The sequence below is a fragment of the Octodon degus genome, unplaced genomic scaffold, assembly GCF_000260255.1.
Source record: "Octodon degus isolate 3935 unplaced genomic scaffold, OctDeg1.0 scaffold00052, whole genome shotgun sequence".
Classification (NCBI taxonomy): Eukaryota; Metazoa; Chordata; class Mammalia; order Rodentia; family Octodontidae; genus Octodon; species Octodon degus.
In genome coordinates this window covers 4,246,898-4,261,689 of record NW_004524628.1, presented here as the reverse complement: position 1 = coordinate 4,261,689, position 14,792 = coordinate 4,246,898, and the positions used below count along the sequence as shown (strand labels likewise).

General features: G+C 55.6%; 1 protein-coding gene across 1 annotated transcript in view; it reads right to left on the bottom strand.

Annotated features, from left to right (window-relative positions):
- Window positions 1-817: 817 nt before the first annotated feature.
- The window catches only part of Cnnm3 (cyclin and CBS domain divalent metal cation transport mediator 3), a 14,705-nt gene continuing 730 nt past the window's right edge, over window positions 818-14,792 (bottom strand). The window contains exons 2-9 of the mRNA XM_004633244.3: window positions 14,342-14,790; window positions 8,168-8,311; window positions 7,501-7,650; window positions 7,066-7,235; window positions 6,827-6,923; window positions 6,470-6,603; window positions 6,157-6,295; window positions 818-3,685 (exon numbers count right to left, since the gene is read on the bottom strand). Coding sequence (XP_004633301.1) covers window positions 3,621-3,685; window positions 6,157-6,295; window positions 6,470-6,603; window positions 6,827-6,923; window positions 7,066-7,235; window positions 7,501-7,650; window positions 8,168-8,311; window positions 14,342-14,790 — 1,348 coding nt within the window. The 3' untranslated portion in view covers window positions 818-3,620. The remainder of the gene's footprint in view (window positions 3,686-6,156; window positions 6,296-6,469; window positions 6,604-6,826; window positions 6,924-7,065; window positions 7,236-7,500; window positions 7,651-8,167; window positions 8,312-14,341; window positions 14,791-14,792) is intronic.

Below are 14,792 nucleotides of genomic sequence, written 5' to 3'. Positions count from 1 at the left end.
GTTTAGACCTCAGCCTCACATACGCTGGGCAAGTGTCCAGGGCCACATGCCCAGCACTTTTCAATTTTAAAGGTCTCAATGGCCCAGGTTGGCCTCAGACTCGTGATCTTCCCGCTCAGCCCCCAGTAGCAGGGCTGACAGGCATGCAGCACCAGGCCTGGCGAAGGCGCAAAGCCTCCGAGCTCCTGGGGCGGGGGTGGGGGGTGGAGGCTGCCTTTTTAGCCAACAGTGCTGAAACAGCCGGGCATCTGTAGGCTTTAAAAGCCAAAATCTGAGCACTGACCTATGTCTCCCAGTTTGTAACCAAGATTCACTCAAGAGTCACAAGCTTAAATGAGAAACATGAACCTTTTGCCCGGCATGGTGATACACACTAATCCCAGCTATTCAGGAGGCTAAAGCAGGAGGGTCACGAGCTCAAACCTACCTTGAGCAATTCCATGAGATCCTTTCTGAAAATGAAAGGCTCAGGATATAGTTCAGTGGCCCCTGCGTTCGATCCTATCTCCAAAACATAAAGCAAAGATACCCTTTAGGGAGAATGTAGGTAACATCCAGGATCTAGGACTAAGTAAAGGGATTTTAGATACATAAAAATAATCAGCAACTGCATCAAAATTAAAAGCCCCTTGGGGCTGGAGAGATGGCTCAGTGGTCTAAAAGCACCTACTTGGAAAAAGCTTGGCAAAGCACAGGGACCGCAGTTCAATCCCCCAGCACCACATGCCAGCCAGCCCCACCCCCTGGTGGGCTGAGCTGGACACACCTGGACACACACACACACAAAATGTAAAAAAATGTTTTTAAAAAACAAAATTAAAAGCCCCTGTGGGGAGGATGAATGTGCCCGTCAGCGTCAGCTTCTGCCCATGACAGCGCCCGCCATCGCCTGCTCAGAGGAAAGCTTCATCTGGGCTCATGTTCCACAGGCCGGAGCCGTGTCCGTGTGGCCGTCACTCTGGGCCACACATGTCACAGCAGAAGTACAAGGTATGGAGGTCCCAGTGTCGCCCCCCAGGACAGTCCCTGGCCTAACCTCCCTCCTCTGTCAATAGTGCCTCAGGACAGGGACCAAGCTTTAGGAGTCTCCAAGGGCATTTCAGATGGCAACCCTCACACTACAGACCATGGTAAAATGTCTGCATGCCAAAAAACAGACTCTAGTATTTAGAATATAGCAGGAATTATCAAATTAGTTCAAAACAAAACAAGCCCAGTGTTGGCAGACGCCTGTGACACCAGCACTTGGGAGGCTGATGGATGACTGTGAGCTCAGGGCCAGCCAGGGCTGCAGTGAGACTGTCTCCAATCAACCAACCAATCAATGGTCAAATAATTAGCAAATAGGTAAAGAACATGGACACATACACCAAAGGGAAAAGGGAAGCTCTAAGCAGGACCCCACACACCTATCAGACAATGCAAGCACATAGCAGTGGCGGCACCGAGTGGCCACGAGGACCTGGAGACTGATCACCCTGCAGTACAGGTAAGAATGAAAGATGGCGCAGGCGTGCCAGAGCACGGCGGCTCGTTACCAGAACACAGGTCAACCACAGCACCCAGCACGGCACGCCTGGAGTTTGTCCTGGAGAAAGCCCGCCCCTCCTTCCACACACACCTCCAGTGGACGTTTACAGCAGCTTTATTTGGAACAGCCCCACACTGGACACCAGTGATCTCCCTGGAGGGGACAATGACTATTCCACGAGAGACCGTGTGGCAATAGCAAGGGACGAGCCACTGCCATGCACGATGACCTGGATGTGCTCCAGAGAACAGAGTAAAAGGCAATCTCAAATGGTTTCACTGTGTGATTCCATTTATACAACAACTTTCTCAAACATGACAATATAACAGAGATGACGAACATAGTGGTTGCAGGGGTTAGGGCTGGGGGTGGCTCCAACAGGACAGGCCAGGGGACAGCCTCATGGTGACAGAAACGAGACAGGTCATAAGGGACAGTGGCAGCAGTGACAAAAGTACATGTGTGCCAACTGAAGCGGAACTCCCTGGCCACAACCTGCCATGCTAAGTCCAGGCTGTGACAGTAGTGGCACTGCCTAAGATGGGACCGTTGAGGTGGACTGGCTAAAGGGGCTAGGCGGCCTCTAGCCCTGCAACTTCCTATGAATCTGTCATAATTTCAAACAAAAAAAAGGAAAAAAAAAATAGCTGGAAGTGCAACTTGGTATTTTTTAGATTGGATCCTGTAACAGAAAAGGGTGGTACTAGAAACAAATGGAAAGGCCCAAATAAAGTCTGTAGTTAGGAGTATTGCACGACATTACATTTTTAGTTCTGATAAATGTACCACGGTTATGTAAGATGTTACCATCTGGGGAAGCTGGGGGAAGGGGATACAGAACTCTTCTGAGAATCTACCACTATTTAAAAAATTAAGCTCTGGGCCCAGAATTGCCACGTTCCAGGAGTGGGCCCAGGTACCCCCTTGTTCTAGGTGACACCAAGGTGTAACCAAGGTTCAGAACCACTGCTCTGGATAGAGAAGATGGGAGAGTTCCCTGCCCCCCGGGATGGTTCTAGAGCCATTCCTGGAGAAGTTTCCTTTGGTCCCCTCTAGGAGGACCCAAATTCCAGAGAGAAAGGCTCCAGAAATCCTCATCCCTCCCTCTCCACCTGTGACTCTCGTCTCTGTGATGCCCAGATTTTGAACTGAACTTTGAGAGGAAACATAGGCAAATTAGAAAAACAAGACTAATGCCTCCTCATTCCCACATCTCTAATAAAACAGCACTGGTAGGAAGAGGGCAGGACAAACAGCAACTGTTTTGGAGAGCTAAGAAAAACCTTGGTTTTTCTTAATCAAAGGACAGGTGTGCAGGTACTTGGGCACAGCCCAGCTGCGCCTCCTCTGCAGACCATGGGGGAGGGGACAGAAGAGGCACCACAGGCGACTGCCTCAGGGACAGCCTGACAGATGCAGCCAGGAGGAGCCCTCCTCCCATGGGAGACCTCTCAGCACACAAGGCTGACAGTGCTGGGTGGCGACCAAGCCCTGCAAGGCAGACTGCCCTTGCTGCTCAGGGCTCCCAAGACACTGGGGCGGCCTGCTGCGGCAGGAGGGTGCAGGATCAGGGACCGATTGGTGGAAACTGTACTTCTGGCTTTGGCACAGGGTACTGTGAGGGGAGTGAGAGAGGACACTGTGGACAAGGCTGTGGCCTGGATGCGGGGCCAACACGGTTCTCTCCGTGGGCTGGGAAGGTGCTGCCAGCAGCAGGGCTTGGCTGACTCGGAGCCAGGCATGAGTGGCGGCCGTGGGAGACAGCGACTGCACACACACGGAGCCCGGCACACAGAGGTATAAATACACTGCGGTCACAGCAGCAGAAGAGCAGGGGCTGGGCCCTGGGGACCAGAGATGATGCTGTTTCTGTTGCTCCTTCCAGATTGGCCTGGAGGGCTGGGCCCGGCAACCCCTCTCCCCAACAGCTCCCGAGAGGCTCCTGGCACTGAGGTGGCCCAGGCCCCACCTGCATGGACCATCTAAAACATGGCCCGGAGGGCGGGGACAGGGTGGTATGAAGCTACTGCTTGGCCCCCTCCAGATCCCCTTGAGCTTGTCCGTTCCAGCTCGGGCGTCTGACAAGCAGTTAAAGCCCTGGGTTCCGCCCAGGGCTATCCTCCACTGGGACACTGGGCCTGCTGGGATTGGACACTGCAGGAAAGAAGAAAAGGAACATAAAGGGCCATGCTGACCAGCAGAGCGCCTACCACTGACCCAGTGTGGGAGCTGCGGGACCAGACTGGCAGACAAGGCAGCTGGGCCCCAGGACAGCAAGGCAAAGCCAGGAGGGGCTGGTTAGGGACATGACCAGCCTGACTCGGTCTCAGAGGAGGAAGCCGCTCTGAGGACAGACACCACCCGAGATAGGACCCCAAGGGCCCTGGGCCAGAGGAACCTGCCCTGGACGATCATGCGTCCTGGGCTGGAGGGAAGCTATGTCCCAAGGCTGTGCGGGTGCCTGCAGCCCCACCTGACCTCCCAAAAGATGGGCGGTACACCCACCCCGCCCCCACCCTGGGACAAAAGCCACCTGGTGGAGCTGTCGAGAACCCCGGCAGTGAGCGAGCAAGCAGAAGGAGCAAGCAAAGACAGAAGGGAAGGGAGATATTTACCTTGGTGTTTTCTTAAAACAAAAAATGTGCACTACTCCACAGTCAATTATCAACTGCAGTTTCCAAATGTGCCAAAGAGGGAAAGGTCTACGGGGAAGGCTGAAGGAGCAGAAAGAGAGAGAGAGAGAAGAGACGACCAGCTGTTGCACAGTGCCACCAAGGATAGGCAATGCCATACATCAGAGGGAAGGTGCAAAGGACGGCATCCCAGGACCCAGGGACTGTGCCCTGGAGAAGTCTTGTGATGGGGGAACACGGGGGGCTGGCTCAGGACCTGCTGAGGAGCCAGGGGTCCAAAGTTCCAGCCAAGTAGGTTTTGCACGTCACTAGACTGTCAGAACTACTCATTTCCACTGTCTGCCCGAGGCCAGACAATCCATAAACCAATCCAGGTACAAAGGAAACCTTAGAGACACAAGCAGCTGGCTAGATCTGGTCCTTGCACCGTAGCTTCCCCACCCCTGCCACACGCAGCGAAAATGCCTGTGCAGTCCAAGCCCTTCAGTGAAGCCCTTCTCTGCCAGGGACCCAGTGACAAAGTCTCCAGGGCACGACTAAGTCAGTGTGTGTGGTGCCAGGCTGCCAGGGATAGATGCAGGTAGACGCCAGACGGTTCAGGACCGAAGGGGAGACCACAGACCAGCTCACAGGGGCATGTGAGGAGCTATGGGTAGAACTGTCAGTTTACATCAGCAGAGTAGCAGGTAACAGATTACAAAGAGAAAATGACCCACAGTTCGGTAAATGACGCTCCGGCCCAGTGAGCAGCCAAAGCCAAGAGGATTTAAAAAGAAGTCTTAAGGGCCTGGAGTGTGGCTCAATGGCAGAGCTCCTGCCAAGCATATGGGAGGTCATGGGCTCCAGCTCAGCTCTGCTGTCTAGAACGCCTGTCCCTGCACAGGTCTCGACCCTGGCCAGTACCATGCAGGCTCTGCAGCGCAGAAGCCAACCTGAGGGGCTCACCGTCTGCTAAGTCTTGGCTTCTGAGGCCCAAGTCTCCTGTGATGGTGTGAACTCCTGCACGAGATGCCCATACAATGCCCTACCTAGTAGGGCAACAGTTTTGTCAATTGTAAGGGGTGTGGCCCCATCTGAGAGTGTGTGTCCCTTTCGAAAGGGAGGTATCCCCACCCCATCCTGAGCCCAGAGACAGCACTGAGCCAGCATACCTGCTGTCCCCTTGACAATCCCCATAGCCAGTGGCTGGAGGGGCTGTCGCTGTGCCCTGGGTTGGGGCTCTCTGTCCCTGGCACATACATGTCACCTCACAGTTCAGAAAGGACCTTTGCATCACAAACACATGTCTGCACTCTTACTCCCAGGCTAAGGGCCAGAGCGGTGTCCTAGGGAAGCGTACCAGGCCTCTGGACAGTGAGGATATTTGCTGAGGGAGAACACAGAAGGCTGTGGATGTGGCACCCACAGAGGAAGTGCCTGGGAAGAGCTCACCCCTCCACAGCAGGCAGGTGGGCCCTGCAGCCTTTCAAGAGCCTGGCATTACCGCCCCTGCTCCAGGACCTGACCAGCTGAAAACTACAGCAGAGCCCTAACACCAGTCCCCCCTGCCATCCCACCACAGTGCTGGTTCCCAGCCCACTGTGCAAAGCCAGCCCCCAACGTGGGTGAGTGCCCCGACAGGTCAGGCCTGCTTGACCAGCATGTGCAATCTCCCGCCTTCTGAGCAGCGCCCACAGGTGAACCACAGCTTCCTTCTCAAGTCCGTAACTCTAATGCTCAGTGGCCAGGTCGGAGTCTGAACCCCTTCCCATCAGCTGTCTAATGAAAGCAGCCTATCCTAGGGCTCTGGAGAAAGGGGTAGCTTTCTGCACTCATTAAGGGCCACTGGTCTAGATATCGGCATCACCAGCAAGATGAAAACAGGAAGAGAAAAACAGAAAAGAGAAAGGTGCAGGGCAGGGCAAGGGCAGAGCATGCAGTGTAAAGCTTCACGAGGGGCAGAGCCCACCGCCCTCTGGGTCCTATGCTCAGGAGGTGCCATGCAGGGCTCACCTGCTGCCACAGCTGCCTTATCACCAAGCAGCTTGGTCTGGCTGCCTGGAAGTACCTGGAGGTCAGTGTTCTCAGGAGACGGTGGCAGGCTTTGGGCCCGGGAAGCCAGGAGTGCATTGAGGTACTGCAACCGTGTGACCTGCGGGACAGAGGCAAGTCACCCAGCAGGCAGAATGCTAACTGGCTGGATGGGGGATTCCGGGGCATATCCTACAGGGCAGAATAGGCCAGGCCTTACTCCTGCAGATGCTGCTTAGTGCTTACACTCCACCCACACCACCTGGTGGACACTGGTGAGCAGCCCGGTGGTCACCTTCACCAGCTGCAGGTCTGAGAGGGCCCTCACGGTGTAGTCTGGACAGTATGTGGAGGAGCGGGTGCTGTCGGCAGGCTCGGCTGGCAGGTCCTGGCGGGCAGGCTGGCGTGAGGATGCCGGGGACTGGGGAACTACAGAAAGGAACAATCAAAGACTACGCAGCCGGTAGGACCTTGGCACGGCCACTGAAGCCCATCCCAGCCACCCTGCAGGGAAAGCAGGGTGGGACCTGTAACAGGGTGGGGACGTGGAGGGGTAGGGATGAGGGCACTGAGCCAGTGAGGGGAAAATCTGCCTGCCTCTCATGTGGATGCCCCGGAGGATGGGCAGAGTGGCACTGCAGGGTGGGCTCACCCGAGGATGGCGCCGTCAGGGCAGACACGCCGTAGTAGGTGAAGGCCCCATTCTCAAACTTCAGGCCCTCCTTCCCGATCTCTACCTCAACCCTGCCCTGGGAGGAGGGGGGAAGGGAGAAACAAGCAGAAGTCATCTTTGCAGTCAGAGAAAAACCCAAGGAGACGCCATCCCCAGCTCCTCAGGGCCAGGAGCGGCGCTATCCCTCTCAGCCTCTCCTGGGACTCTGGCCCCAGTACCTGCAAGATGAGGATGAAGTAGTCCACCGGCTGGCTGCGCTGGTACAGATAGTGGTGTGCGGCCAGGCGGTTGCTCTCGTCAAACTTCACCTCCTGGTTGACACTTGGGTGCTTTAGCAGGTGCAGCAGGACCTTCTCGGAGACGCGCACCGGGCTGAACACATCCACCTCTGCCCCATAGTGGAAAGAGGGACAGTGTCCCCCAGGGTACTCTCCCTGTGGCCCTACCACTGCCACATAGCCATGCCCAAGAGCCAGGTGGGGCTCACCAGGGCCACCGAGACTGCCCGGCTGCCGCTCTGGTGACCAAGACACTGCTAACAAGGCTAAAGGGAACCCCATGTCTCTCTCACCAGGAACAGGGACCACAGTCCATAGGTGCTTGGGGCAGGCGCCAGTGAGGGCACAGGGCCAGGGACTACCCTTCCCCTTTACCTCGAGACAGGAAGCGCTGAGTGGCCAGGAGCAGCTGCGGCGAAATTTTTACTTTGTATTCTTCGTCGGACACCTTGAACAGGGAGAACTCCTCCTTGCGCTTGGGAGGGACAGTCAGGGACACGGCCTTCTTCCTTATTGTGGCGTCTCCTAAGGGGGGATACGCGGTGTCACTGCCCAAACACACCCACGAGGGCCCTGCTGCCTGCTCCTCCTCCTAAGGCTTAGCATGGGCTCCGGGAGGACTCTGCCAGGGCCCCGGGGATGCACACTTGGCCCAGCTCCTTCCACAGTGCCTGGCTGCCACGGCCACCCCACAGCACCCAGAACAGCACTGAGCAGGAAGCCAGGCTTAAGCACCCCAGGACTGTCTGCTGGGGCCACCTCAGCCAGACACTTTTGTGTTTGCGCTGGGAAAAGAAGCCAGGACCTGTGCCTGCAAGGCAAGTGCTCCACCACTGAGCTACAGCCTGGCCCAAGGAGTGGGTCCTTAAAGGACACTTGGGTAATACATGGAAGAACCTGAGCCAGACGAGGCAGCAGGAAAGATAAAACAGGCAACAGCCCAGAAAGGGCAGGGCCCTGAGTGAGAGAGCACGCAGGACGGCCACTAAAAGAACCCCGAGCTCACGCTGGGGCTGCAGCGCAGACGGAGGCCTGCACTCACGGTAGTCTTCAGACTCATCCAGGATCTCGGACTTGATGATCTCCTCAATGACGTCCTCCAGGGTGACCAGGCCCAGCACCTCGTAGAAGGGGTCACCCTCGCCCTCGTTGTTCACCTTCTGCACGATGGCCAGGTGCGACTTCCCTGTGGAGAGGGGACACTTATTTATAGTTTTCAGGGTACCCTGCTGTTCCAGCTAAGACAAGGCAATCACAAGGACACGGGTGCCAGGAACTCAGTCCAGCTCCTTCCCTAGGGCCCGACGGTCAGCATGCTGAGTGAGGCCTCAGAGACCAGGTGCACCTACACAAGGTCCTCGCATGGGCTGCAGGCAAGTGGGAGGTGGCCCGGGTCTGTGTGGCTCTGAGCTGTGGACAGACTCCAGGCATGGAGGCTTGGGGACAATGCCAGCCTGACTCTGTGTGGCCTTCCCAATGTCTAAGGCTGCTCTTCTGGGGCTCCTCCAGGGGATGGGAAAGTGGGAAGTGGCCCTGAAGGACCCCACTATGCCAGGGCGATGAGCCACAGACTGGCACTGTCCTGTGCTCCTGGGTCTCTCTCATGCCATCTTCCCATCTGGTTTCAGTGGGGACAAGCGAGATGGAGCAGGGCCCAGGGCCAGAGTTCTGGGCAAACCGCAGGAGCTTAGGCACAGGTGGAAGTGCTTTGCAGCCACAACACTGCTCACCTCTCTGAACAAACCAGACAGCAAGCCTGTTTGTAATTTAGACTCTTAAAGTGGCTACATTAAAAACATCAAAAGAAAGAGGTGAAATTAAATTTACCAACCTACCCTAAGTAACCCAATAAAGTCCAAATTTCACTTCAACAAGTAATTATAAAGAAACAAGCATGTCACCCTCTTCTTGTACCAAGCCTCCAAAGTCTGGGGTGTACTTGTCACTTATTACATATCCCACCTCAGACAAGGACCCCACCAAGTGCTCCCCAGCCACAGTGGGGGGTGGAGAAGCTGCTGGACCAATCGAGCAGGTCTGCAATGGGGCAGCAAGACAACTTCCTGTCACCAGTGACAAAGGGAGCGTGGAAGCTGGCCCCCAGATCTACATGTGAATGGCATCTGCTCCAAGAATCTTGGAGGAAGGCAAAAAAATCAAGTTCCTTTTTCTGTGCAAATCATTATTTCACACCTGTGGGTTTGGTGAAAGCAGCATGTCTGAGGGTACTCAAATAGCCTTGGACAAATATTAAAGGGAGAAATAAGCACACTAAGTAACTTCCCCAGAACAGGAGAAGCAGCCCAGGGGTCCCTCGACTGCTCTGCTCAGACACGCTGAATAGGGTCAATGGCTGAGATGTCCCTATAGCCAACCTCAGAGACCATGCTGTGAATGCACACAGGTGCCATCTCAAGGGCCATGGCTGCTCCATCACAACCCAAACCTGTCAGGCAGCCCAGGAAGGCTGAGGGTGCGACACACAGTTCTGGTCAGCAGTCTGTGATTCCTGAAACCAAAGCCCAGCTTCTGAATGGCCACCTCCATCCAGAGACACCTGGCCTTGGCTCCTGCCTGGGAAGCTACCTCTTTGGCAGGTCACCTATCAGAAGGGACTAACTTCTCCCTTCATCTCAAATTGCTTGAGACAGGCACTTGTGTCTCCTGGGACATGCCACACGGGAGTGGCCCAGCGAGGAACAGAAGGAGGCAGAAGAACACCCTGAACAGCGGCCAGGCGATGATCGCAGCACATGGCGTCTCAGGGGTCCAGAGAGTGGCCAAGACAAAACAAGAGGGGACAGAGAGAAATGTGGCTGTCCACCTGCTCCCAACAGGACCGGCCTGCTCACAGGCATGGCAGCTCCACAGGCCACAGGCACATGTGGTGACATAACCAGAAGGCCTGGAAAAGCTTGAGTTTGGCTTTCACCCAGCAGGCATCAGGGTACCCCAATTATGGATGGTGGAGAACCTTTCGTGATGCCCAACGTCTGTAGTATCCTGTTCTGGTTTTGGTGGTGGTACTAGGGGCTGAACCAGTGCCACCAATGGAGCTACATCCCCAGCCCTTTTCAGAGTTAAGTTGTCCAATCTGGGCTCAAACTTATGATCCCGCCTCAGGCTCCAGGAGTACTGTGATTACAGACACGCCATGATATCTTTTAAAATGTAGGGTTTAGTTTTTTTCCATCTTCCCTGGGCTTTTTTTTTTTTTTTTAATTTTATTTATTTATGTGTGTGTGTGTGTGTGTGTGTGTGTATGTGTATGTGTATGTGTGTGTGTGTGTGTGTATGTGTATGTGTATGTGTATGTGTGTGTGTTGCCAGCTCAGCCCACCAGGGGGCAGGGCTGGCTGGCATGTGGTGCTGGGGATCGAACCACAGTCCCTGTGCTTTGCTAAGCTTGTTCTAAGTAGGTGCTTTAGACCACTGAGCCATCTCACCAGCCCCTTCCCTGGGTTTTTTTTTTTTTTTTTTTTGGTTTGTTTTTCTTCGACAGGGTCTTGCTGTGTAGTTCAGCCTGGCTTTGAATTCACTATGTAGCCCAGGATGGCCTCAAACTCACATGATCTTCCTGCCTTGGTCTGAGCAACTCTGCCTCTCCTCAGCAGCAGCCACCAGCTTCTGCTAAGACAATAAGCCAGAACTCTCCTGGTGGAAAGCAGACTTCGCAACGCCCCACCTCCAGACCAAATCCTTTACAGCCTGGAGTCTTGTTGAGGGTTGACAAGGAGGCACTCGGGTCTGAGGCTCTACAGAAACTGCAAGTCACTCATTAGTGCTCTGAAGCACTCTTCTTTCTGATGTGTGTGAGAAATGACTGCTGTGTCATCTTGAGTCAGCGCCGAGGGGTCCCTCTCCCCAGGTCACAAAGAAGCAGAGACCTGAATGACGCCTGGACTCCAGCTCCAGGAGGTTCGCAGGCACCATGGCCTCAGACGCTTGGTCAAGAGATGGGCAGGGGACTGATTTTAAAAGTCCAGTGCCAAGGGGCTGGTGAGATGGCTCAGTGGTCTAAAGCACCTACTTAGAACAAGCTTAGCAAAGCACAGGGACTGCGGTTCGATCCCCAGCACCACATGCAGTGCCAATGAGCCGTTTGGGCTGAGGAGTATACTGTATCACAGGGGTTGAGACAGCAGGACTCACACAAGCTGGGCATGGTGGAGCACGCCTGTAATTCCAGCACCTGGCAGCTGAGGCAGGAGAACCCCTGCCAGTTTGAGGCCAGCCTGGGCTATATAGTAAATTCAAGGCTAGAATGAACTACATATTGAGTCCTTGTCTCAAAAAACCAAACCACATCAAAAGAAACAGGACTCACACCAGGAAAAATGCAGAGTTCTGCCAGGGGCTACAGACAGATGTGCCAGCTCTAGGAGGTCCTTGGAGGGCACAGGCACTCTGCGCCCAGGGCACCCTCATGCCCCACAGGGATGAAGAAGTGAAGGCCACTATAGGACCCCCATTGGACATCTGGTACAGAAAAGGGGGCTCACTATCCGGCAGCTTCTAGACCCATAAGCCCCAAATGCCCTCGAGTGGCAAGTTGCCCACACCTGCTCAGGAGCAGGAGTGCCCCATACTGAGTAGGCCTTTCTTCTCTCTGACACCTTTCCTGTCAACGACAGGTCGGCCCAATCCTGCTCCATGCCTACCCTACAACCTAAGGAGGCACTTCCCAGACCATATCTCCCTGACGCCCCCACCAGACCCCTGTCCCCTTACCCCCCTCCACTGCCACATCCCCTTGTCCTGTCCAGTCACCCAGCCACTTCTGCCTTGGTGAAGCCAAGGGCATCCTGGGGGCTGCCTCCTCTGCAGATCTCCCACCTCCCACTGGGTAGTGGTCTCCTCCCTTCACTTCCAGGGTATCCTGCCTCTTCCTGTGGCTTCTCCAGGTTCTGGTCTGCACCTTACACACTCATGCTGGGGGGCAGGGAGTGAGTGTTAGACTCTGCTTCACTCCCAAGGCTCCCAGGGCCTGCATGTCACACCAGCGGCCTGCTAGGAGTCTGCCCCCAGGATACTGCACCACTGTAACTCAGCTCTCAGGAAAGGCAGAAACTCAGGCCTCATCCTCAGGTTTTCCCTTTCCTACCACAGCACCTGGGCCAACCAGCAATCGCCTCTGTTCCACCCCCTGATGTCCCCCAGATCTCCTCTCCAGGCACCGTGTAACATAGCCAGCTCTCAACTGGGCCCTTCATCGCACTGTCCACACCAGCCAATGACGGCAGAAACCACCTGGATGGTGCCATGCTGCCCACAGCCCTGGTGACCAAATCTCAGTTCCACAAGCAGCCCCCACCCCACTGTCCTATCCCCCACCCATCTTGTCACTGTGAGCATCTTAATGCTTCCCATCTGGGATCCTCACAAGCTCTGGGCCCAAGCTCCCCTGCCGCTCTGAGGGTTGGAAACACAGAACCACTTTGCCAGCCTCATCCTAAACATCCTGACCAACTTCTGAAGTCTAGGAGGGGCAGCCCTTCCACCAGTCCTGCCGGGAACCACCCACAAGACTGCCTGAGGCAAAGAACGCAAGAGCCAGATGCAGCTAGACATAAGGGAATGTTTCCTTAAGGAATCTTAAGAAGGGGACTCAGAGCAACAAAGAGACCAAGATGGTCTCCACATTATTACTCTGAGGAGGAGGAAGTCTGGTGTCCATTCTGCAAGGTGTAGCCTGCACTTCCAGGTTACTCCACTGTGAACACACAGCATCTGCCCTAGAGCAAGGGCAAAGACTGCACCTCTACCTCTAGCCAGGACTGCAGCCCCTGCTTTCTTCCCACACTGCCTTCCCCCAGCTCCTGGGTCAGCTCCACATCAGCAGCCAAAGTCTTGAGCCAAGGTCTTGAGCGAGGGCGGTACAGCTCTCCAAGGTCTAGGCAGTGGTGGGATGGAATCAGGTGACTCCGGGGCCACAATGCTGGCTGCCACTCCAAGGACTACCATGCGTGGGGACAGAGGCAGCCCAGAAGACACACTTAGCACAAAGACTGTATGGGCTCCCTCTCTACAGAGGGGCAGGCGGCAACCTAGCGCACCAGTTTCCGCGCCAGGCTCTAGAGTGCGAGGTCGCCGGTTGGTGCCCCCGTTCCGCCTTTTTCGAGGGGCCAGGGAAATGGCTCAGTGGAATAAGTGCTTCCCTGGCAAGCACAAAGGTCTGAGTTCAATCCCTGGTTCCACCAAAACAAAAAAAACAAACAAACAGAGGGGCGGCAGGACCATATCCAGGGGAAGTTGGCCAGGCATACCCGCAATATCTATAACAAAGTCCTGCCTGACCAGAGCCACCCTGCCTTCATGAAGAGGTGAGGCATGGCCCAGGCCTGCACTCAACACAAGAGACATGTGGACAAGACCGGAAAGCTTGCTTCTGCTCTATCCAGGCACTCACAGAGCACCTCTATGCAGACCTGGAGCTGGTGCACTTCTCAGTTCTCTGCCTCTCATCCTGTAGCTGTCAGGGTCATCCATACAGCACCCTGCAGGAGCTCAGGACTGTGCAGCAGGCTGGGGGTCCCACTGCCTGCAAGCAGGGGTCACACCTCCCAGGAGGACAACACTGAGGAACACGGAGCCTCCAGGTGTGTGAGGAAGGGGGAGGTGGGAGGCAGAGCAGCTCAGATACAGCAGGGCAAAAGGACCAAGTGAACACACACAGTTAAGGGCGATCCTGGGAGATGACTGAAAAGCAAAAGGAAGGAAAGGGAAGATTAAACCAGGATCCATAAAGTTGTTTTTGGCAAAACCAAAGCGAAAGTCCTCTATGAGTCACCCGCTCATCAGCAGTCAGGAAGGCAACACACAACCACTCAGGGACAGCAAGGCCATCTAATTCACTAACAAATGTGCACAGGTACGGCGGCTGGCTATCCCAGACGACGTTTTTGCCCTTCTAGTTTCTATCTACGGGGTCCAGGTGCTCTGAAGTAACCTGGAAGAGGACACCTGGAGGGCTGGGCTAAGTGGAGGTCCCTCCTCCGCCGAAGGGACCACGCCATAGGGTGGGGAGTAAGGTATTTCTTCTGACACTGCCTCCAAAACCCAGAGAAGAGACTCCAAACATTTCAAAACCCCTCGTTTCCGGGTGCATCACCTTAGGAAAAAGGGGGAGGTCTCACTGCCCTTTTCTTGGAGGTTCCATTTCCCTTGCTCCTTCCTTTTCAGGGGACAGCACTGGAGGCAGCCGCCCCATCGTTACCTCGTTTGAACTCCTCTAGGACTGCGTCCAGCTTGGTGTCGTTGAAGACGAAGTGGAGAGGGTGATTGTAGAAGCGTGTGATGGTGCTGAGCGGCGTGCAGTCCTCGGGGTCCACGAAGGCCAAGTCTTTGAGGTAGAGCATGTCCACGATATTGGAGCGCTCCTCCTCGTACACCGGGATGCGCGTGTAGCCGCTCTGCATGATGCTGGCCAGGACCCCGAAGTCCAGCACGGCGCTGGCGTCCAGCATGAAGCAGTCCTCGAGCGGCGTGAGCACGTCCTCCACGGTGCGGTAGCGCAGCACGCCCTTGCTCAGGTCGCCGTAGGGGTCGCCGCCGCCGCGCGCCAGCTCCAGCACGCGCTCGCGCAGCCGCCCGGGCCGCGCCGCCAGCTCCAGGAGCTGCCCCACGGGTAGCGCCACGGGCAGCGTGAGCAGCACGGCCAGGCGGCT